We start from the raw sequence: 17,196 nt of genomic DNA on the forward strand, positions 1-17,196 counted from the left end.
CGCGGCTGTGTTTCACTGTTGGCGGTTGGATACGGTGAATTGCGGCAGCAGCAGGCAGCGAAAGACGCGTCTGTCGTTGCCATTACCATCCTATCATTACGATCGTGAGCGTCAGACGCTAGGCTCGTAAGTAATCACGCAATTAGTGGTGTTTGTGCTACTTTTGGACAGTTATCCGTCACCCAAGGTGAAGTGTTACTAGTGTTCGTGGTAGCGGCGCACACCTTTTTATACATTCTTTTATACATTATACATTTATACATTCCCCACAGATGCAGCTTGCAGATCTGGCTCAAGCTGCTTGCACACGGCCAGACCGTCCCGTATTTAAAATGCATTATTTCTTCTCTTTTACCGTGCTCTTCCTCTCTTCCCTTTCTCCCCATTCTCTCTCTCTCTCTCTCTCTCTCTCTCTCTCTCTCTCTCTCTCTCTCTCTCTTTCTCTCTCTCTCTCTCCCTCTCTCTCTCTCTCTTTCTCTCTCTCTCTCCCTCTCCTCTCTCTCTCTTTCTCTCTCTCTCTCTCTCTCTCTCTCTCTCTCTCTCTCTCTCTCTTTCTCTCGCTCTCGCTCTCGCTCTCTCTCTCTGTCTCTCTGTCTCTCTCTGTCTCTCTCTCTCTCTCTCTCTCTCTCTCTCTCTCTCTCTCTCTCTCTCTCTCTCTCTCTCTCTCTCTCTCTCTCTCGATGCTCTGTTAAGACCTCACACCAACACCACCCTGCTTTATCCGGGCTCGTTCTGCATGAGTCATATTCCGGCCTGTATCCCCTGCACGCGCCTCGGTGAGGCCCAACATCGATTGGGGTGCGGGCACCGCGGTAGAGACCGCCACATTGGCTCTGCTGGTCAGCCTGGGAAAGTTGAGCTACAGCCGTGATTAGCCGATCCCTCAGCCCGCCCGGGGAGAGTGTCTCCGGCGGTCGATGATGGGGCGATATAGAACGGGTGGTTGGTCGGCGCTACTACAGCTTTTATTGAGCGCTGTGTGATCCACTTCTCTAGCTCAGGGAGGGTAGATTCACCCGAAATACGCACGTCTATGGGTCAGACAGGGTGGGTGGTGTTACACACATCTATCGGTCTAGATATCTCTCGGTCAGGATGGGAGGGGACAGTCACATCTCTCGGTCAGGATGGGGGGGGGGGGGTGAGTCACATCTCCGGGTCAGCTCAGGGGCGGATCACATCTCTCGGTCAGGATGTGAGGGATGAGTCACATCTCTCGGTCAGGATGGGGGGGGGGGGGTTAAGTCACATCTCCGGGTCACCTCAGGGGCGGGTCACATCTCTCGGTCAGGATGGGAGGGGCGGATCACATCTCTCGGTCAGGATGGGACGGGAGGGGCGGATCACATCTCTCGGTCAGGATGGGGGGGAGGGGGGTGAGTCACATCTCCGGTTCAGCTCAGGGGCGGGTTATCCACCGCCGATGGGCCCGCCCAGATGTAGTGCGTCCGGTGTCATTACCGGTTCCGGTGCTGCGGAGAGGACCACCCAGCGCGGTGGTTAGGCCGTAGGCGGCCAGTTTCGTTTTCACACACCTCCTACGTATAAAGATGGCTGACGATCCGAAAACTGCAAGACTTCAAATTTGAGTGTGCATTGTTATTAGAGGGCATTAAATATGTTTGGAGTTTTTTTTTTTTCATTGCTATATTGACACTTATTCAAGATTCACTTAGCGCAAGTTGAATTTAACCTTGCACGGCTGCTGACGTTTGTTTACTGCACGGAAGGTCTGCGTAATTGGTCCTGTGTTATCACCGGGTCACGCATGTCATTTTAACAAACGATTGCACTCAATCAGCGTTCTTATCTATAGCATTGCACTTTTTAAGCAATGTCTTCCTTGTGTTTTAATAAATAAAAACAAAGCCAATTAAATACAGTCAAAGGCGGCTCAATTCAGCCGAAGACAGATAAATAGGTGCAGTCAGTGCAAGTATGTATATTGTACAGAGCACATCATTCAACATCCAAACAATGCTTGTTAATGTTTCGCGGTTGCGCTACACACAACAATACATGTGATATTGGTTAGCACATTGTGCTGTATTTATTTGATTGATGGTGAACACCACTCTAGCAGATTTCATCTTTAGACTTATTGAAGAGGCGACTATTTTTACCGCTTTTAAAGCCCAACTTTATCTCGACCGTGTCGCAATATCAAACGGCTTTTGATAATTAAGCAGACTTTAAAAATAAGTTATCATTAGCCGTTTTCACGACGGGCTATCCGGCGAATGCACCTGATTTGACCAAATCTGCACCTAATTTCTTTTACAGCAAATATCTTCATTTTATGAACTCATTTCAGTGTTTTAATCGATGATGCTCTCTGATAGTATGACAAAGCAGGCATATCAGCAATAAGTGCAACCCTATCTGATAGCTGCACTAAGAGACACACTGAACCTGACTTGACCAAATCTGCACCTAATCTGTACCAGACGTGCACCAAATGTGTACCAGATGGCCGTCGTGAAAACGGCTATTATCTGTGCTGCCAGATGTCACAGGTTAAAAAAATATATTGACATATTAAGATGATTAGATTTTAACCATCTATAAAACCTTGTTTTCAGTGACGTTTATTTCATGATCAAGCAAGATGGTACCATGTTTCTATCCATTCTGGCGTAAATATTGCATTGGGTTAATGGCAAAACACGACGGTAAGGATAATATATCTGGAAACTATGGTTATGAAGCTGATATTTTTGTGTTACATAATACAAAAAAAAGATTTGAGAGCAGTCGCATTCATACTCAAAATATTTGTAAGAAGAGTCCAGTGCTTTGCGACAAAATACTTTGGGAAAAACGTGAGCTGAGCTTTTTTATCTTTTGGAAGTAAACTAAAAGTGTGAAAAGTCTAAAATGACAGCTTACTATCAGCTAATGCTAAGTCTTTTTTCTTAGAAGTCGTTTTTCAGCATGCAAAAAAGAAGCTGTTGAACTGACAAGTAACCTCAAGCAACCTAGAAAAAGACGCAACATACTACAGCTTATGATAGTAAACCTTCAGAAAATGGAAACATTTGTACTTAGGGATATCTGAAAACCAAGTTGTCAATAAATGTCAGAAAGACAGACGGTTGATGAAATTAGCCCCTATACTAGCCGTAGGTGGTATTTATATCCAACGGCACTACATCGTTTGGACGTATCAGTGCCGTGTCAGTGTGATGTAAGTACATTTATGCAGCCAAAGGCCACAAATGGCCAGCTTAGTTTGACTCAATTTCGTGATTGTGTGAATCGTGAGCGTTACACTTGAATACGAACATAACACACAGGGTTCATGCAGTTGAAAACTGCACTCACTTTCATATCATCACTGCATGAGTAATCGCTCGCATCACCATCTCATTTCTTATACATACCAGTATAGCGCCTTTTGGGGCGACTAACGGAGCGAGCGAGGGGGTGAGTCTTGCACGTGCGAAATTTCGAGGGGGTACCTCCAACTGACTTGTGCACGGCACCCTACTGACCGGTTTCTAGCGATGTGCCAAATTTGAGCACAATCGGCCCAGCCGTTCTCGAGATCTGGGAGCGGCACCCTGCACGTGCGCACGTGCAAAATGGGTCCCAACTGACTTGTGCACGGCACCCTACTAACTGGTCCCTAACCGTGTACCAAATTTGAGCGCCATCGGTCCAGCCGTTCTCGAGATCTGGAAACGACCCCTGCACGTGCGCACGTGCAGCAGCACCCCAACTCTGGCATATGGATATGCAGTGCCTAGTGGGTGCCTACCTACATGCCAACTTTCAGCGCAATCGGCCAACTAGTTACCGAGATATTGCAACAATTACAAAACTGACACCTCTTCGTTTTGCACGTGGCACGTGCATAAGGGGTCACCTATATGCATCGGGAATAGTCCAATACTTGGTAGAAGGAATGAAGCTACCCTACAAAAATTACCGCGTGTAAATCGGTCAAGTGGTTGCTGAGATATAAGCCTCGCAAAAGCGTCCGCACGGCCGGCCGGCCGGCCGGCCGCTCATACTCAGAAATTTCCGTTAATCTAAGGAAAGACTACGCTCGCTTCGCTCGCTCCGTAATAAATACTCCTCAGGAGTAACAACCATTTTTCAAAACACCGCGTGATTCAGCCCGCCAACATTAAACATTAAAGTGCTGTTAATTTTGGAGTTGAGTCGACTCAACTATGAGTTTCCTCGCCAATATTGCTGTCTTTCACAATCAGGGCAGTTGCTTTGCCTATATCATACGTACACATTTTGCGGGGTTCAGGTTTCTGTGCTGGGGTGGCAGATTACAACACCGATAGTCATCACACATCTCACACAATCTCACACATCTCTCGTAGACCTCAGAAAGTGGTTTCTCACAAGGCTCTCACAGTGACCTCAGCGCTCACGTAGTGATCTCTCATAGAGCTCGTACATCAACCTCAAAACAACTCCAGTCTGTCAAGTTGTGAACAGACATCAGACATTCAGCGGGACGCAAAGGAGTATTTCACATACAAACACTCACGTGAAGATGTGGCACACCGGGAAACTTACAAACACGTTACCACAACCTGCGAGTGATTGACGAGCGCCGACAGCAGTCCCTATGCAAGCCGCGAGCCATTTGATATATCGTCCCTACGAGGAGCGTTTGTACCATGTGGGTATGGGTGGTGTGTGGCACCGTCAGAAACCGTCCACACTTCGGGCACCTTCGGAGACCGGTCACGAGAGCGGTCACACGCTCAGAGAGCACCTGCGTCCGTTCCCATGGCCGCCTTGCCATAATGCCTGGATATGAGAGATCGCTCTCCGCCATCACCGCGGAAAAAAAAACCACCACCGGCGCCGGTAGAGGGTCAAAGTGTCACTGCAACGCGCCACCAGTGTCGCCACTAAGAGATAGTCTGTGATTTCAGCGCGAACGCCGGCATCTGAAGAGCGTCCGGGCCGCGCTGCTGCGACAGACTCGGAGTCCGAAAGTGGGCTGACGGTGGCTTGGAGAGCGGCGTGCTCGAGGCGCCCGTGTCGTTCAGACTGTAGGCCCGGTACCGGTGGCCGTGCTGGAACTGACGGCACCCGCAGCGCAGCAGCTTCAGGAAGGCCATGCGGAACGTCCTGTTGACGCTGGTGTAGATGATGGGGTTGATGGTGGAGGACACGTAGCCCAACCACAGGAACACCGCCTCCACGTATGGGTTCACGTAGATGCTGCGCGACAGGCCGTTGGAGATGTTGAGCGTGAAGAAGGGCGCCCAGCAGACGACGAACGCCAGAAACACGAGGCCGAGCACCTGGGAGGCCTTCTGCTCGGCGGTGAGCGCCGTGCTGGGCGGCGCGGTCGGCCGCCGAGACACCTCTGAGGCCGCCGTCAGCCGCAGTGTCAGCGGGAACCGGCGCGTCTCGCGACTGATGCTCTCCGGCGTCTGGACGGCCACGTCGCGCGTGCTGATGCGGTAGCCGTTGGTGAGCGGCGCCAGTCGCAGCTCTGCCGGCTCGCCGCGGCCGCTGGAGGCGCGCTGGCGCAGCGCCACACTGCGGCCCACGTGCCGGTGGCGCAGCGTGGCGCCCGAGCGGCACTTCTGGCGCAGCAGCCAGGTGGTCAGCGAGTAGGTGATGACCATGATCACCATGGGAATGAAGAACGCCAGCAGGCTGCCCACCACGAAGAACACGCGGTTGTTGATGGCGCAAACCTGCAACAGACAGACGCGGAGGATAATGGTGCAATAAAGCTTAATAGAAGTTAGGAGAAAAAACCTTCCTTCGCTCGGCTCTCACTTGATATAGTGCAAGCAAAGTCGTGTTGTTTTTTTTTTTTCAAACAGCATCATACTTCAAAACCTTATTACTTATACACATTGCTGTAAAGGGTTCTTGGAAAGCGGCTGCGGCCAAATTTCTCTTCGATATTCTCTGAAGCATTTATTTGATCGGCAAATAAATGTCTCAGTCCAACGCCCGGTGAACACCAAATGAAATAGCTTTACTAATCCAAACGATTTTCCATCGTTTGAGATTTGAGCTTCGTTCTATGTTGTATGTACATACGCACCGTGCACTGCCAAACCAGGTATGTGTAAATATACATATTGCGTAGAGCAAAGATTCAACAGGATAATGCAGCATGTAAGACGGGATTGTAAATGGGTGAAGTCGAATTGCTATGAAAATATGCTACTGCACCCGATTTAAGCTCGGCATATATTGCCTTTGCAAGACTAACCGTTTTAAATCGTTATGTAACATTCCCTCAGAGAAAGAATTATGAGGAAATTAGAAACAAAGCTTGAACTTGGAGGACAATGCGCCCATAAGCCTCACACTGTCGACGATTTGGGTTGGATGGATGTCACACTACCCACTTTCGTCAATGCAATAGTAATGGGCTCTGGGCTGGTGAAATTCCTAGATCGAATTACTAAGCGTCCTTCAGCAATGGTCTTGTAAATGCTTAACCATGAAATACAATTTGCATATAGACCTCTATATAAGCCTCGCTGTTTCATCTAAGGTGCTTCAGCCTTCAGAGCTACATGGTGGACATTTTTGAATGGGTAATATACCCTTTGGACGTTTCTAGAGCTTGTTAGTTGTTACACGTAAATATTTAAACCTTTTAAATTCATGACAGTTCACTCATCACTGGCGGCTGCAAGTGTTAACACTAAGTAAACACTTTGACAAATTGACTGGCTCAATTGGAGTGGTGAATTGATCAAACTCACGAGTCCTCTCTTCTCTCTTCCTTCAACTCCCCCTGTAGGCCATGGTAGCTCACACGTCTGTGCACCAAAGTAGTGTCCTGGGTATTATAGTAGATTGTATCGTACTATAGTTCATTGAATAACTCATGAGCTATATTGAGAAGTCTGCGATATATTGAAGTCTATGATCGTTTATAGCACAAAACATCGTTAGTAGTACTGGAAGTGGAAACGGCTGGCATGGGAATCTTTCTCATTCTATATTCAGTAATCCATTTCCATCTAGCCCGTCTTTATCCCACCAAATGTCGATTTAATCTTCCTTAGTGTCTAACCAAGTGGGTCAGCTAAGCTTCTGATGCATGTTATCGAACATCCTGTGGTGGTGGGGATTAATTCGTTCTCCTTTATTCCCTACCAAACATTTTTTTCCGTTTACCTGTGATAATGCTTCCAGACTAAGCACAATTTGTTTGAATAGGTTCGAAGTCTTAAAATCAACAGAGCTGGTGCAATTAAAACACATTAAGGTTGGGACTTTTCAATTAAGAACATTCACATCACTATTCTTTAGAATTGTGATTTTCTATTGAAAATCCCAACCTGAGCTACCTCTCTAGGGGGACATTTGCAATGAAAACACAAAACACAATATAAAACACATTTGGATTAAATTGACAATGCAGCGGAAAAAACGACGGAACCATAAATGTAGACACCTACATACATTCTCTGAGAATGACGTTCACTCACCTTCGGATTCGGCATGATGTTGTCGAGGTTGACGATGCCCATGATGGTGACGATGCTGGAGATGCCGAGTGACAAGAGCCACACAAGCACCACCCGGGTCACCACCTGGAGCACCAGCACCAGCACGAGAAGTCAGTCGCACCAGACGAGAATCAGTCGACTCGCAACACCAACACGGAAACGCTTTTATTCCTGCTGACCTTTGAGACATGAGAGGCGTAAGACAGGCTTCCGCAAAGTCGTGAAATGGCGCTTTCTATAATGTAACCACATATCTTTGGCCTGTCGCTATAGAGTCCGCCCTAGCATATCACTAATCCCTGGCGCAATGGCCTTTTAAGTCGTCTACCCGGCACGCAACATTTGCTCTTCAGAGACTGAACATAGAGCCCAGCAGGACATTACACAGATGCAAATGTCAAGCCCACACTGCAGGCACTGGGTGCCATTCAATCAAAAGTCTGACATTATGCGCACGAATTCAAGCGTGTTTTGTTGAAAACTGCCGTTCGTGACCTAAATGAGAATATGATGGAGGCCTGAGTTGGTCCAGGGAATCCAAAGACGCGAGCCAGGCCTTGCCAAAAATTGACTTTTGCAAAGGATTCATGAATATTGGTTGCTGAGATGTGCCAATTCTCTCTACTGACAACTATCATTTAACTATCAACTCAACTATCATGACAACTATCATTTAACTTTATCTTACATTTAAAGTTAAAAACAACGTTGAAACAACTTTAAGTACCTTACATGTGTGCCCTGATCTTTGAAGTTATATTTCGCACTTTTTAAATCGGCGAATTTTTGTTCGGAACCATGCTCAGTTAAGTTACCTATTTTGCATTTTGCAGTCATATCTTGCAGTTAAGTTACCCAGTAGCATTGCGCCTCCCTCTCACCTGTCGAAATGTGTTACGCGGCTGATTTTTCAGCGGGTCGCGGATACCCAGGTACCGTCCCAGCGAGATGAAGCTCATGTGCCAGATGGACGCCGTGCACGCCAGCACGTCACAGGTCACGTAAAAGTTGCACCAGGCGGCGTTCAGCGGCCACTCGTCTGCCGAGAAAGGAAAGTATGACGTCACAGCGGGCTCTCGAAGCTCGATTACAAACAGGTAAGTCCGCATGTATGTACTTACACAATTTAAGCTTACATGCATCCTCCGGCTGAAAATAAGCATTAGTTTACGAGTATGAGGCACTGTCAATATTAGAAAGACATTAAAGTACTTCAAATGCCTATGCACGTATGCACGCAGGCCAGGAATCAGGATCACAGGTAACGCATTAACCGGATAACGTACACATGAAACGCAATCACATCCGTGCAAACCTTAAGACTGAGATGCATATGAGCTCACATTATTTCAGTACCGATGTGAAAAAATCGGCACTAATCAACTGAGTTCAGCTCACTTCCCATCACTTCACTCCGGTTTTCAGACCTCATCCAGTGTACCAACTACGACGGCTGTCGACGCTCCTCTGCCGACGCTGTACGTACTTTCATCTCTGAACATTTCCTGTAGGAACCGAGAGTGGAGTAAATGGTTACTTCATTCCGTTGTCGCCCATCCAATTACGCCACAAGTTTGTTCTTGGATCAGCAGTCTCAAGCCTTGATTCAGTTGTAACTTGTAAGTATCCTATATAAGGCGTGGGGTTAAGAATTGCGTAACGAAAATAATGGTTTAGTGTGCCCTAAGGGAATAATTTTGTTTGCATGCCGTATACATACTTTAAAATATCGAACACTTTCTCAGTCCGCAAGGATAACTGTTGCATGTCATTTGGACAAGGTGCAAACGCGCAACAACAAGGTGCAAACGAGGCTCTGTTCAGAGTCACAGAGGTCCGGTATAGATGGTGCCTAAACCAGCTGCAGTGGCCGACCCAGTTTCACCTCATATTTCTCCAGACGTGGCACACGAGTGACCAGAGGTTGACCCCATTTTGACACAATTTTTCCAAAAAGTGTGACGCGAGCGATGTGTCTTCGCCGCAAGTTTGACATCCTGAATGACTCTAGCTCGTCTCTCTAACTGATGAAGGCATTAGGTCAGCGTGAAGTGTTGACAAAGTCTAGTTACAGACAGGGAATGAAACGAATGGTGGCTCGTTGTCCTAAAAAGAGCTCTTGATTTAGCAGTCGGTGCGGTTTCCGGCGAGTAGGAGTTTAATCTTATCTGGGATTCTATCCATCTTGCATCCAATGTCTTCGAAAATATCCTATTCGATTTTGTTTTGTCCACGCCACCTTTCCTATATCGATCTCTCTGCCAAAAACCTATGCAATATGACATCTGAGACCACTGTCTTTCGCCACACGATTCACCATGAATTCCTAGCGATATAGTTATTAATTTCCCAGCACTTTTGCCTGCAAGAATCATCATCTAGGGAACAGCAAAGTGTTTGCATTTCTCTCTGATCAACGCCTTACGACGAGAGATTTTATGCATTTCCATATGCACGTATTTCTTCAAGTTTTTTTTTTCACCGTTAATCAGGTATGACAGCTAGTTACCCTGCTCATAGCTCGACGCGTTTGGCCAGCTAAGGGTGCGACCCACGACTGCGTCGGCGAGGCTAGCCCACGCGCCACGGCGAGGCCCGCGGCTCGCCAACGCAGCGCGGCACGAGGTTCGCTGCCGGATCCCAGCGCAGGCTCGCCCTCGGCTCCCGCTGTTTGATTGATGTGTCAGGAAGTGGACGTCATCGGCTATATCTCTCGCTGATAGCAGTGCAGAGCCGTCAGCCAAACGCACGCCCATCTCGGCGGTCCGCGAAGAGGATTGTCTTTCTTGGAATTGTCGGGAAGCTTGTGGGACGGGAGTGAAGGGATGTTTGGCCCTCCAGCAAAAGAGCGGTTGGTTAGGCGGTATGTTTTTGGTATTATTACTTTGAATGACAGAGCCACTCCAGAAAAATGACTCAATAAAAATGAGAATATGCCGTTCTGTGCGGACACTTTGGTAATGGTTTTAACCAACCAATAGATGTCTTCATCAACGCAGATCGACTATTGTGAAATTATTGTAAAGCTGGCAACCAAACACTTCATGCCTGGAGGGCCGTACGCCCGCAATGTGACGCCTGACGGGCATTCAACGTTTAAAACTTTTAAACCACTCTGTGCGAATATGCTTCCTGCTGCGCATTGTGGTTACTGCATATGTAAGTACATACTTACGTACTTACAAAGAGTGGTGGCGTGCTGAACTTCCTCATTTAATACGGCATTAACATGGATTTATTAACAAGTATTTATTTGTGCTCCATTAAAAATGTATTCATAAACTTGGCGACTTAATTCAAAATGCAATCTTGCATGAGCAACGCAGTCAGTAAATTATTCCAAAATCAGTTATAGAAGGAAGAGAATCACACATTGAGCTCGGGTGGAGTGGGATATACCAAAACATCACTAAGACCCGTGGTTCGCTGGATTTACGGAAAGGGCGACAAATCATTGGAAGGTGGTGGCAACATATACTTCCTTAGAAAAATTATGAGCCGTTACAATGATATGTAGATCAAAGCATCAGTGCATCCTCCCAACACCATCAGCCAATCATCCACCTACAAACATACACCGAAGAACCAACTATGATGATGGATAAAACTCGACCTTCGTAGCTCACGCACTCCGATGAAAAAAGGCCAACTCATAAGGCGCCTCACAGAGCCACAATTACTTCAGCCATCGATAAACAATGAGCCAGCCGCGCTCGCCAGCCGACCAGTATGCTCCTCAGGTGGCCTTTGGTGCGCGGGACGGCAAACATTGGGCATTGGCTGTCGTGGCCCGCATACTAACCGACCAGGGCATCTGTCATCGCGAGCGGTGTGGTACTGACCCCGAGCAGGCTGCATCAAAAGGGCAACAGACGGCGTCAAAGGACACCGAATCAGAGACGGACCAAAATGGCATCAGGGAGTATCAAACGGCACTCCAGATCAGAGGCAGTCTGGCAACGGCAGCAAGGTAAGCGGTATTACAACGGCACTTGACCAAAGGCCCAACCAACTTTCCTTAAATTTCCGTTAACACGGGAGGAATACACGGGTGTACTTACGTTCATTTAGATAGCACAGCAGATGTACCATAAGTTCCGCAACAGTGACGTAAAATGAAGCTCGCGATCTTCACAGCCTTGACTAGCCCTTGAAATCATTTGTGGTATCTTGGCAGCACCACACATAAATTCAATTAAGCATGGTGGCTTATCGCATATCTCTCCCAAATTGCAAGTCGCAATAATTACGCCGACTTGTGGATCTGCGGCTGAAACATTACGAGGAGCAATCCAAACCCCTGTGGGTCTGACGGAGACAAATCTACCAGTCGGCGCGACAAGCATTGCACATAATTACAACGTACCGGAACCATTAGCTAACGCCATTTCAACAGGCGTGCGATTTCGAGCCTGCATAGAGAGAAGGGGACGTGCTGGATTTCAGTATAACTTAACCCGCGAGTTGCTGGGGGGGGGGGGGGGGCGTTAAACGCCCCCACTTTTTTCGTCGCGCATAGCATTAAAACGGTTCGCCGCAGGCGCGCCAAATTTTGGGTACCTGTAGGGAATTGATTGAAGTGTATTGTGACAAAGTTTCAAAAAAATCGGTCAGAAAATTTTTGAGATATCGAGGTTTTAGTGACGTCATGTTTTCTGAGTTTTCGACCAAAAACGGCATATGTTCAAAAAATCATATAAAATCACAGAACAGACATATAGACATGCCGTAAACGCCATTAGACTGCCAATACCATGAAGAATGAAATGGCTATCTTCGATTATTGATTATCGTTCTGCATTTTCCAAAATCTTGAACTGAATCTTGGCAATTTCTCATAATTACTTCACGACCATGATACATGAATTTCTTAAATTGAACTTTTTTAGCCAAACACGTACACATATGATGAAATGAATGTCACCATCGTGTTCTACGCCCCAAATTACCCATAAAACATGTGTCACAGGTTGCGAATATCAGTTTTTATTTTCGGGGATAATGTGCCTGCCCGGTTGACCTGACCTTGACCCTGACCTATGCTTGACTGACCCCTGCATGGAGCTGACACTGTTGTAGGCCTTATATGATGGATTGTGCACCGTTTTGACAGAGTTTATGACGAGAGGCGCCCATTGCGAAGTCCTGAAGTCCATGCTACTGAAAGTCCGATTTCAGGTGTTTGACCTGACCTTGACCTGACCTGTGACCTCAAAATTCAACTTTAAAGTACTCATCTGAAGCGTCTTGTCGCGTTCTTTCGTTTGCCGCCTCGTGCGTTTCGCTGCGCCTATTGGTTCTCGAGTTATCCGGCTGGGGGCGTTTAACGCCCCCCCCCCCCAGCAAACGGTGGGTGGCGAAATACCCCAGCAACTGCCGGGTTAAAATCAAGGAACAAGAGTTTCACGAACACTAAGCGTTACTGAACACCACTTTTTGATTAACCCATTATTCATACACTATAGTATTATCCGTGTGTAATACCTTGCACACATTTTTACTGTTGTGTTGTGCCAGTTAGCACTGTACCAGTTCACGGGTTTTGTTAAAAAATAATCAATTAAAAAGAGATTCTTTTAGACACCAAGCATCTCTGTTGCATGTGATGACTAATGTGGCGCCCAGTGAAAGCACTCCCTCCATTCTGATAACAATGGCTGAGTAAGGCACCAGAGAAATCTCAGCTCGCTGCTGACCGCTCCTCTGCCCGCTGACCGCCTGCTGAGAGGCTGCTGAGCTGGCGCTGAGACCAGGTGCGTGTTCCGCCATCGTGCTGAGCGCGGTCCGTCTGAGCTGAGCAGCGCACACCTCAGAACACGCACAATGGTCCGGAGACCGGCCGACAAAGGCCGCTGCAGCTATTGTACTAGCAGCGACGTCACCGTCTTCGGGAAGCCGATCCAGAGACGAGGGGAGATGGGGAGGGGGGTCCCATGGGCCTCGCCGGGGATATTCGGGGGTATTATAGATTAATTCTGCTAGGCGTATAAAATGAGCGATTCGGTTCTTTCACTGGACGTCTCTGGAAAGGAACGATGAATATCCCGGATGCCTATGGGAGCGAATAGAAATATTGTCCTTATTTTTCTGAACCCACTCACTCTGTTCCATCCTCAGGAGGCAAAAATCATTCTTCTTAACGCATTAAACCCCCTGTTCCGGACTGAAGGGCTACCTTTATTCGACGCGAGTAGCTCCTCAGGGGCATGCCTACGTGCGGTGGAGTGACCGTTTGCGAGACTGGATGGCCTGTCCCTCGAGGAGGACAACTTTGTGACATGCAGGCTGCAGCCTTCCTTTTATTTTATTTTTGTTATTTTTCCTACAACGTTTCGATGTACACCTGAATGTTCAACGGGAACTTTAAATTCGTCTTAAGGTTTATAAAAAAATGCGTCATAACTGCCTGAGAATAAGGATTTATTTATCTACAGGGTACCTACTGGACCGGTTGCCACGGGCACGGTCGCTTCCATTTACCGGTCCACGAATAATATTTGAGCAGAATCTTGCCTTATGAGTGTGCTTGAAGTGGATGAAATGATAACATATGTCGACACAAAATTAAAATAAAAATGCATCCGTTTTTACTGAAAATAGGCCACAGGCATTCAACTTAAAAATTACGTTTGAGTAGACTGAAGACCACCTAACTAAATAGAAAATGACAAACTTCTCGCGGGATACCTAGCATCGGACCGAACGAAAATAACCTGGCAGGCTTAAGGATTTATCTTCGAAAACTGCCGGCTTCTATCTCACATCTGGTCAGCCTTTTGCTGCCGTCGTCAGCACCTGATCTGATCCAGCAGCTGCGGCGTCTTTTATTACGAATGAAACGGATCTCCGCAGACTATACATAGAAGGAATGTAATGGTCTTGGCTGGAGGAAATAATCAGATAACTTTCTTTATAAATGGCTGCTTGAAGAGAATCAATATTTTAACATTTCATTCCGCCTGGTGCTAGCGTTTAGGTCAGGGTTCTTGTTCTATTCATATTCATGTTATATTTATATTTTATAGCAGGATAATTTTTAAAGAAACTCAATGATTTTGCATTTTGGCTGAGCTGAGGATGGAACTCTTCGCTCAAGCAATTAGTCCTAGATGGTTTTCTCATTCGGAAGCTCAATTTAGCCGATCTCAGAAATGACAGAAATGACACATGCATCGTCGCAGTCATGGGTTACATAAGAGTTGGGAGTTGTGGTATGACAGTTTGACGTTTGTGAAAAGCGATAATGTGAACACATATATATTGCACAAACCGGTTTCGATATCACTTCATCAGTGTGCAAATATATAAATAAAACACACACAATACAAAACGGAGACGAAATAGGTACAGCACGTACAGCAGAGCAAATTAATTTCAAATACATTCATATGACCTCATGTGATTGAGATCCCAAGACGCTTCCGCACCAAAAGAACGGCTAAACTTTTTCCCAATCGTATGTCACCAGCTTTGGAATTTACACACAAACAAGATTCAATGAGGGACGATTCAATCGTTTTTCTATCGGACCTACTTAACCTATCTCGTATGATCTCAGTGCGATCCCAATCAGGTAGACTACCACACTTTTCGGCATGTTTCACCATTGCATTGTTAATATTGTGGTTCCTAAAATCTCTCTTGTGCTCCGTTAACCTGTTCTTAAGCCCTCTCGACGTTTCACCGAAATAAGGCTGTGTACACCCCTTGCACGGTATTTTATACACTAAACTTGTTTCACTACGGTCACACTTTTTCTTTTTTGCTACAACCTGACCAATCTTCTCCCCACCCTTTTCCACAATCTGAATATCGGAGCACTTCAACATCTTTGATAATGCTTCACAATTCTGTGACCTGGGTACAACAACTATAGCGTTCTTTGTCTTTCCGTTTGTTTCGTTTCCCGTCCTATTCTTGATCCTTTTTGCCTTATTATAGCATTCAATTATAAATGCCCTGGGGTACCTCAAACCTCTAAAAACGTCAGTGATATGATCACATTCTTCCTTCAGATTTTCGGGACTACATATTCTCATCGCTCTGAGGAAGAATCCAATCACTACCCCCGATTTCGTTCTCCTGCTATGAGATGATGGAGACCGACCATTATTTTAACGTCATGGGAGGTGATGTTGTTTGGTATAGGTATGTTGATGACATCCTGTTAGTTGTGCCAGACAATCTTGATCTTAGTGAAAAGTTAGCTGAGCTGAACGCTGTGGAAAGGAGGATCCAGTTTACATTAGAAGAAGAAACTAACAATACTTTACCTTTCTTAGATGTCCATATTGAGAGGACGCCCAGCGGCATCAGATACAAAGTGTATAGGAAAATCACAAACAAAGAGGACTATATTCATTTCTTTTCAGCTCATAGCAGGAGAACGAAATCGGGGGTAGTGATTGGATTCTTCCTCAGAGCGATGAGAATATGTAGTCCCGAAAATCTGAAGGAAGAATGTGATCATATCACTGACGTTTTTAGAGGTTTGAGGTACCCCAGGGCATTTATAATTGAATGCTATAATAAGGCAAAAAGGATCAAGAATAGGACGGGAAACGAAACAAACGGAAAGACAAAGAACGCTATAGTTGTTGTACCCAGGTCACATAATTGTGAAGCATTATCAAAGATGTTGAAGTGCTCCGATATTCAGATTGTGGAAAAGGGTGGGGAGAAGATTGGTCAGGTTGTAGCAAAAAAGAAAAAGTGTGACCGTAGTGAAACAAGTTTAGTGTATAAAATACCGTGCAAGGGGTGTACACAGCCTTATTTCGGTGAAACGTCGAGAGGGCTTCAGAACAGGTTAACGGAGCACAAGAGAGATTTTAGGAACCACAATATTAACAATGCAATGGTGAAACATGCCGAAAAGTGTGGTAGTCTACCTGATTGGGATCGCACTGAGATCATACGAGATAGGTTAAGTAGGTCCGATAGAAAAACGATTGAATCGTCCCTCATTGAATCTTGTTTGTGTGTAAATTCCAAAGCTGGTGACATACGATTGGGAAAAAGTTTAGCCGTTCTTTTGGTGCGGAAGCGTCTTGGGATCTCAATCACATGAGGTCATATGAATGTATTTGAAATTAATTTGCTCTGCTGTACGTGCTGTACCTATTTCGTCTCCGTTTTGTATTTTGTGTGTTTTATTTATATATTTGCACACTGATGAAGTGATATCGAAACCGGTTTGTGCAATATATATGTGTTCACATTATCGCTTTTCACAGTTGGGAGTTGATTGCATAACTATAAGCAGAACTATAATCGTTAACATTGACGCATTTAATACTCGCATAGATTAACTAGCCATCGTGTAGGTTTAAGCCGAAAACCAGAAAACACCTAGCTAGAATCACATGTTTTGGATGCCTGGGCACAGTTTCTCTGTTTAGCGACTGGTTTGGAGCTATAGTAATTTTTGTATTGTATTAACATTAAATGTCCTTCCGTGTTCCCACAGTTTTTCAGGACATTTTGAACATGGTAGAGTTGTACACGGCAGTAATGTAAACACAAATTTCCACACAGATGTAGAGCCCTCTGCAAACTGCGTGGTAGGTATTCTTTTTTCGACAAAACCGAGAATAACGCGAATACTATGCCATCGGTCACTCGGAAATCGTAACAGTATGACGCGCGAGACTTAGCACCTTAGATTGGCAGTATCATCGTGTTCATTTTCTATCCAGTTTGGCAACAAAATCCAACAGTTTATATTTGC

General features: G+C 46.0%; 1 protein-coding gene across 1 annotated transcript in view; it reads right to left on the bottom strand.

Moving 5' to 3' along the window:
* Positions 1 to 1,931: 1,931 nt before the first annotated feature.
* The window catches only part of LOC122369261 (histamine H2 receptor-like), a 62,330-nt gene continuing 47,065 nt past the window's right edge, over positions 1,932 to 17,196 (bottom strand). Inside the window, exons 2-4 of the mRNA XM_043343863.1 lie at positions 8,348 to 8,505; positions 7,446 to 7,550; positions 1,932 to 5,681 (exon numbers count right to left, since the gene is read on the bottom strand). Of these exons, the coding sequence (XP_043199798.1) occupies positions 4,881 to 5,681; positions 7,446 to 7,550; positions 8,348 to 8,505 (1,064 nt within the window). The 3' untranslated portion in view covers positions 1,932 to 4,880. The remainder of the gene's footprint in view (positions 5,682 to 7,445; positions 7,551 to 8,347; positions 8,506 to 17,196) is intronic.

Source organism: Amphibalanus amphitrite, unplaced genomic scaffold, assembly GCF_019059575.1.
Source record: "Amphibalanus amphitrite isolate SeventyFive unplaced genomic scaffold, NRLGWU_Aamphi_draft 000033F_arrow, whole genome shotgun sequence".
In the NCBI taxonomy this organism is placed as follows: Eukaryota; Metazoa; Arthropoda; class Thecostraca; order Balanomorpha; family Balanidae; genus Amphibalanus; species Amphibalanus amphitrite.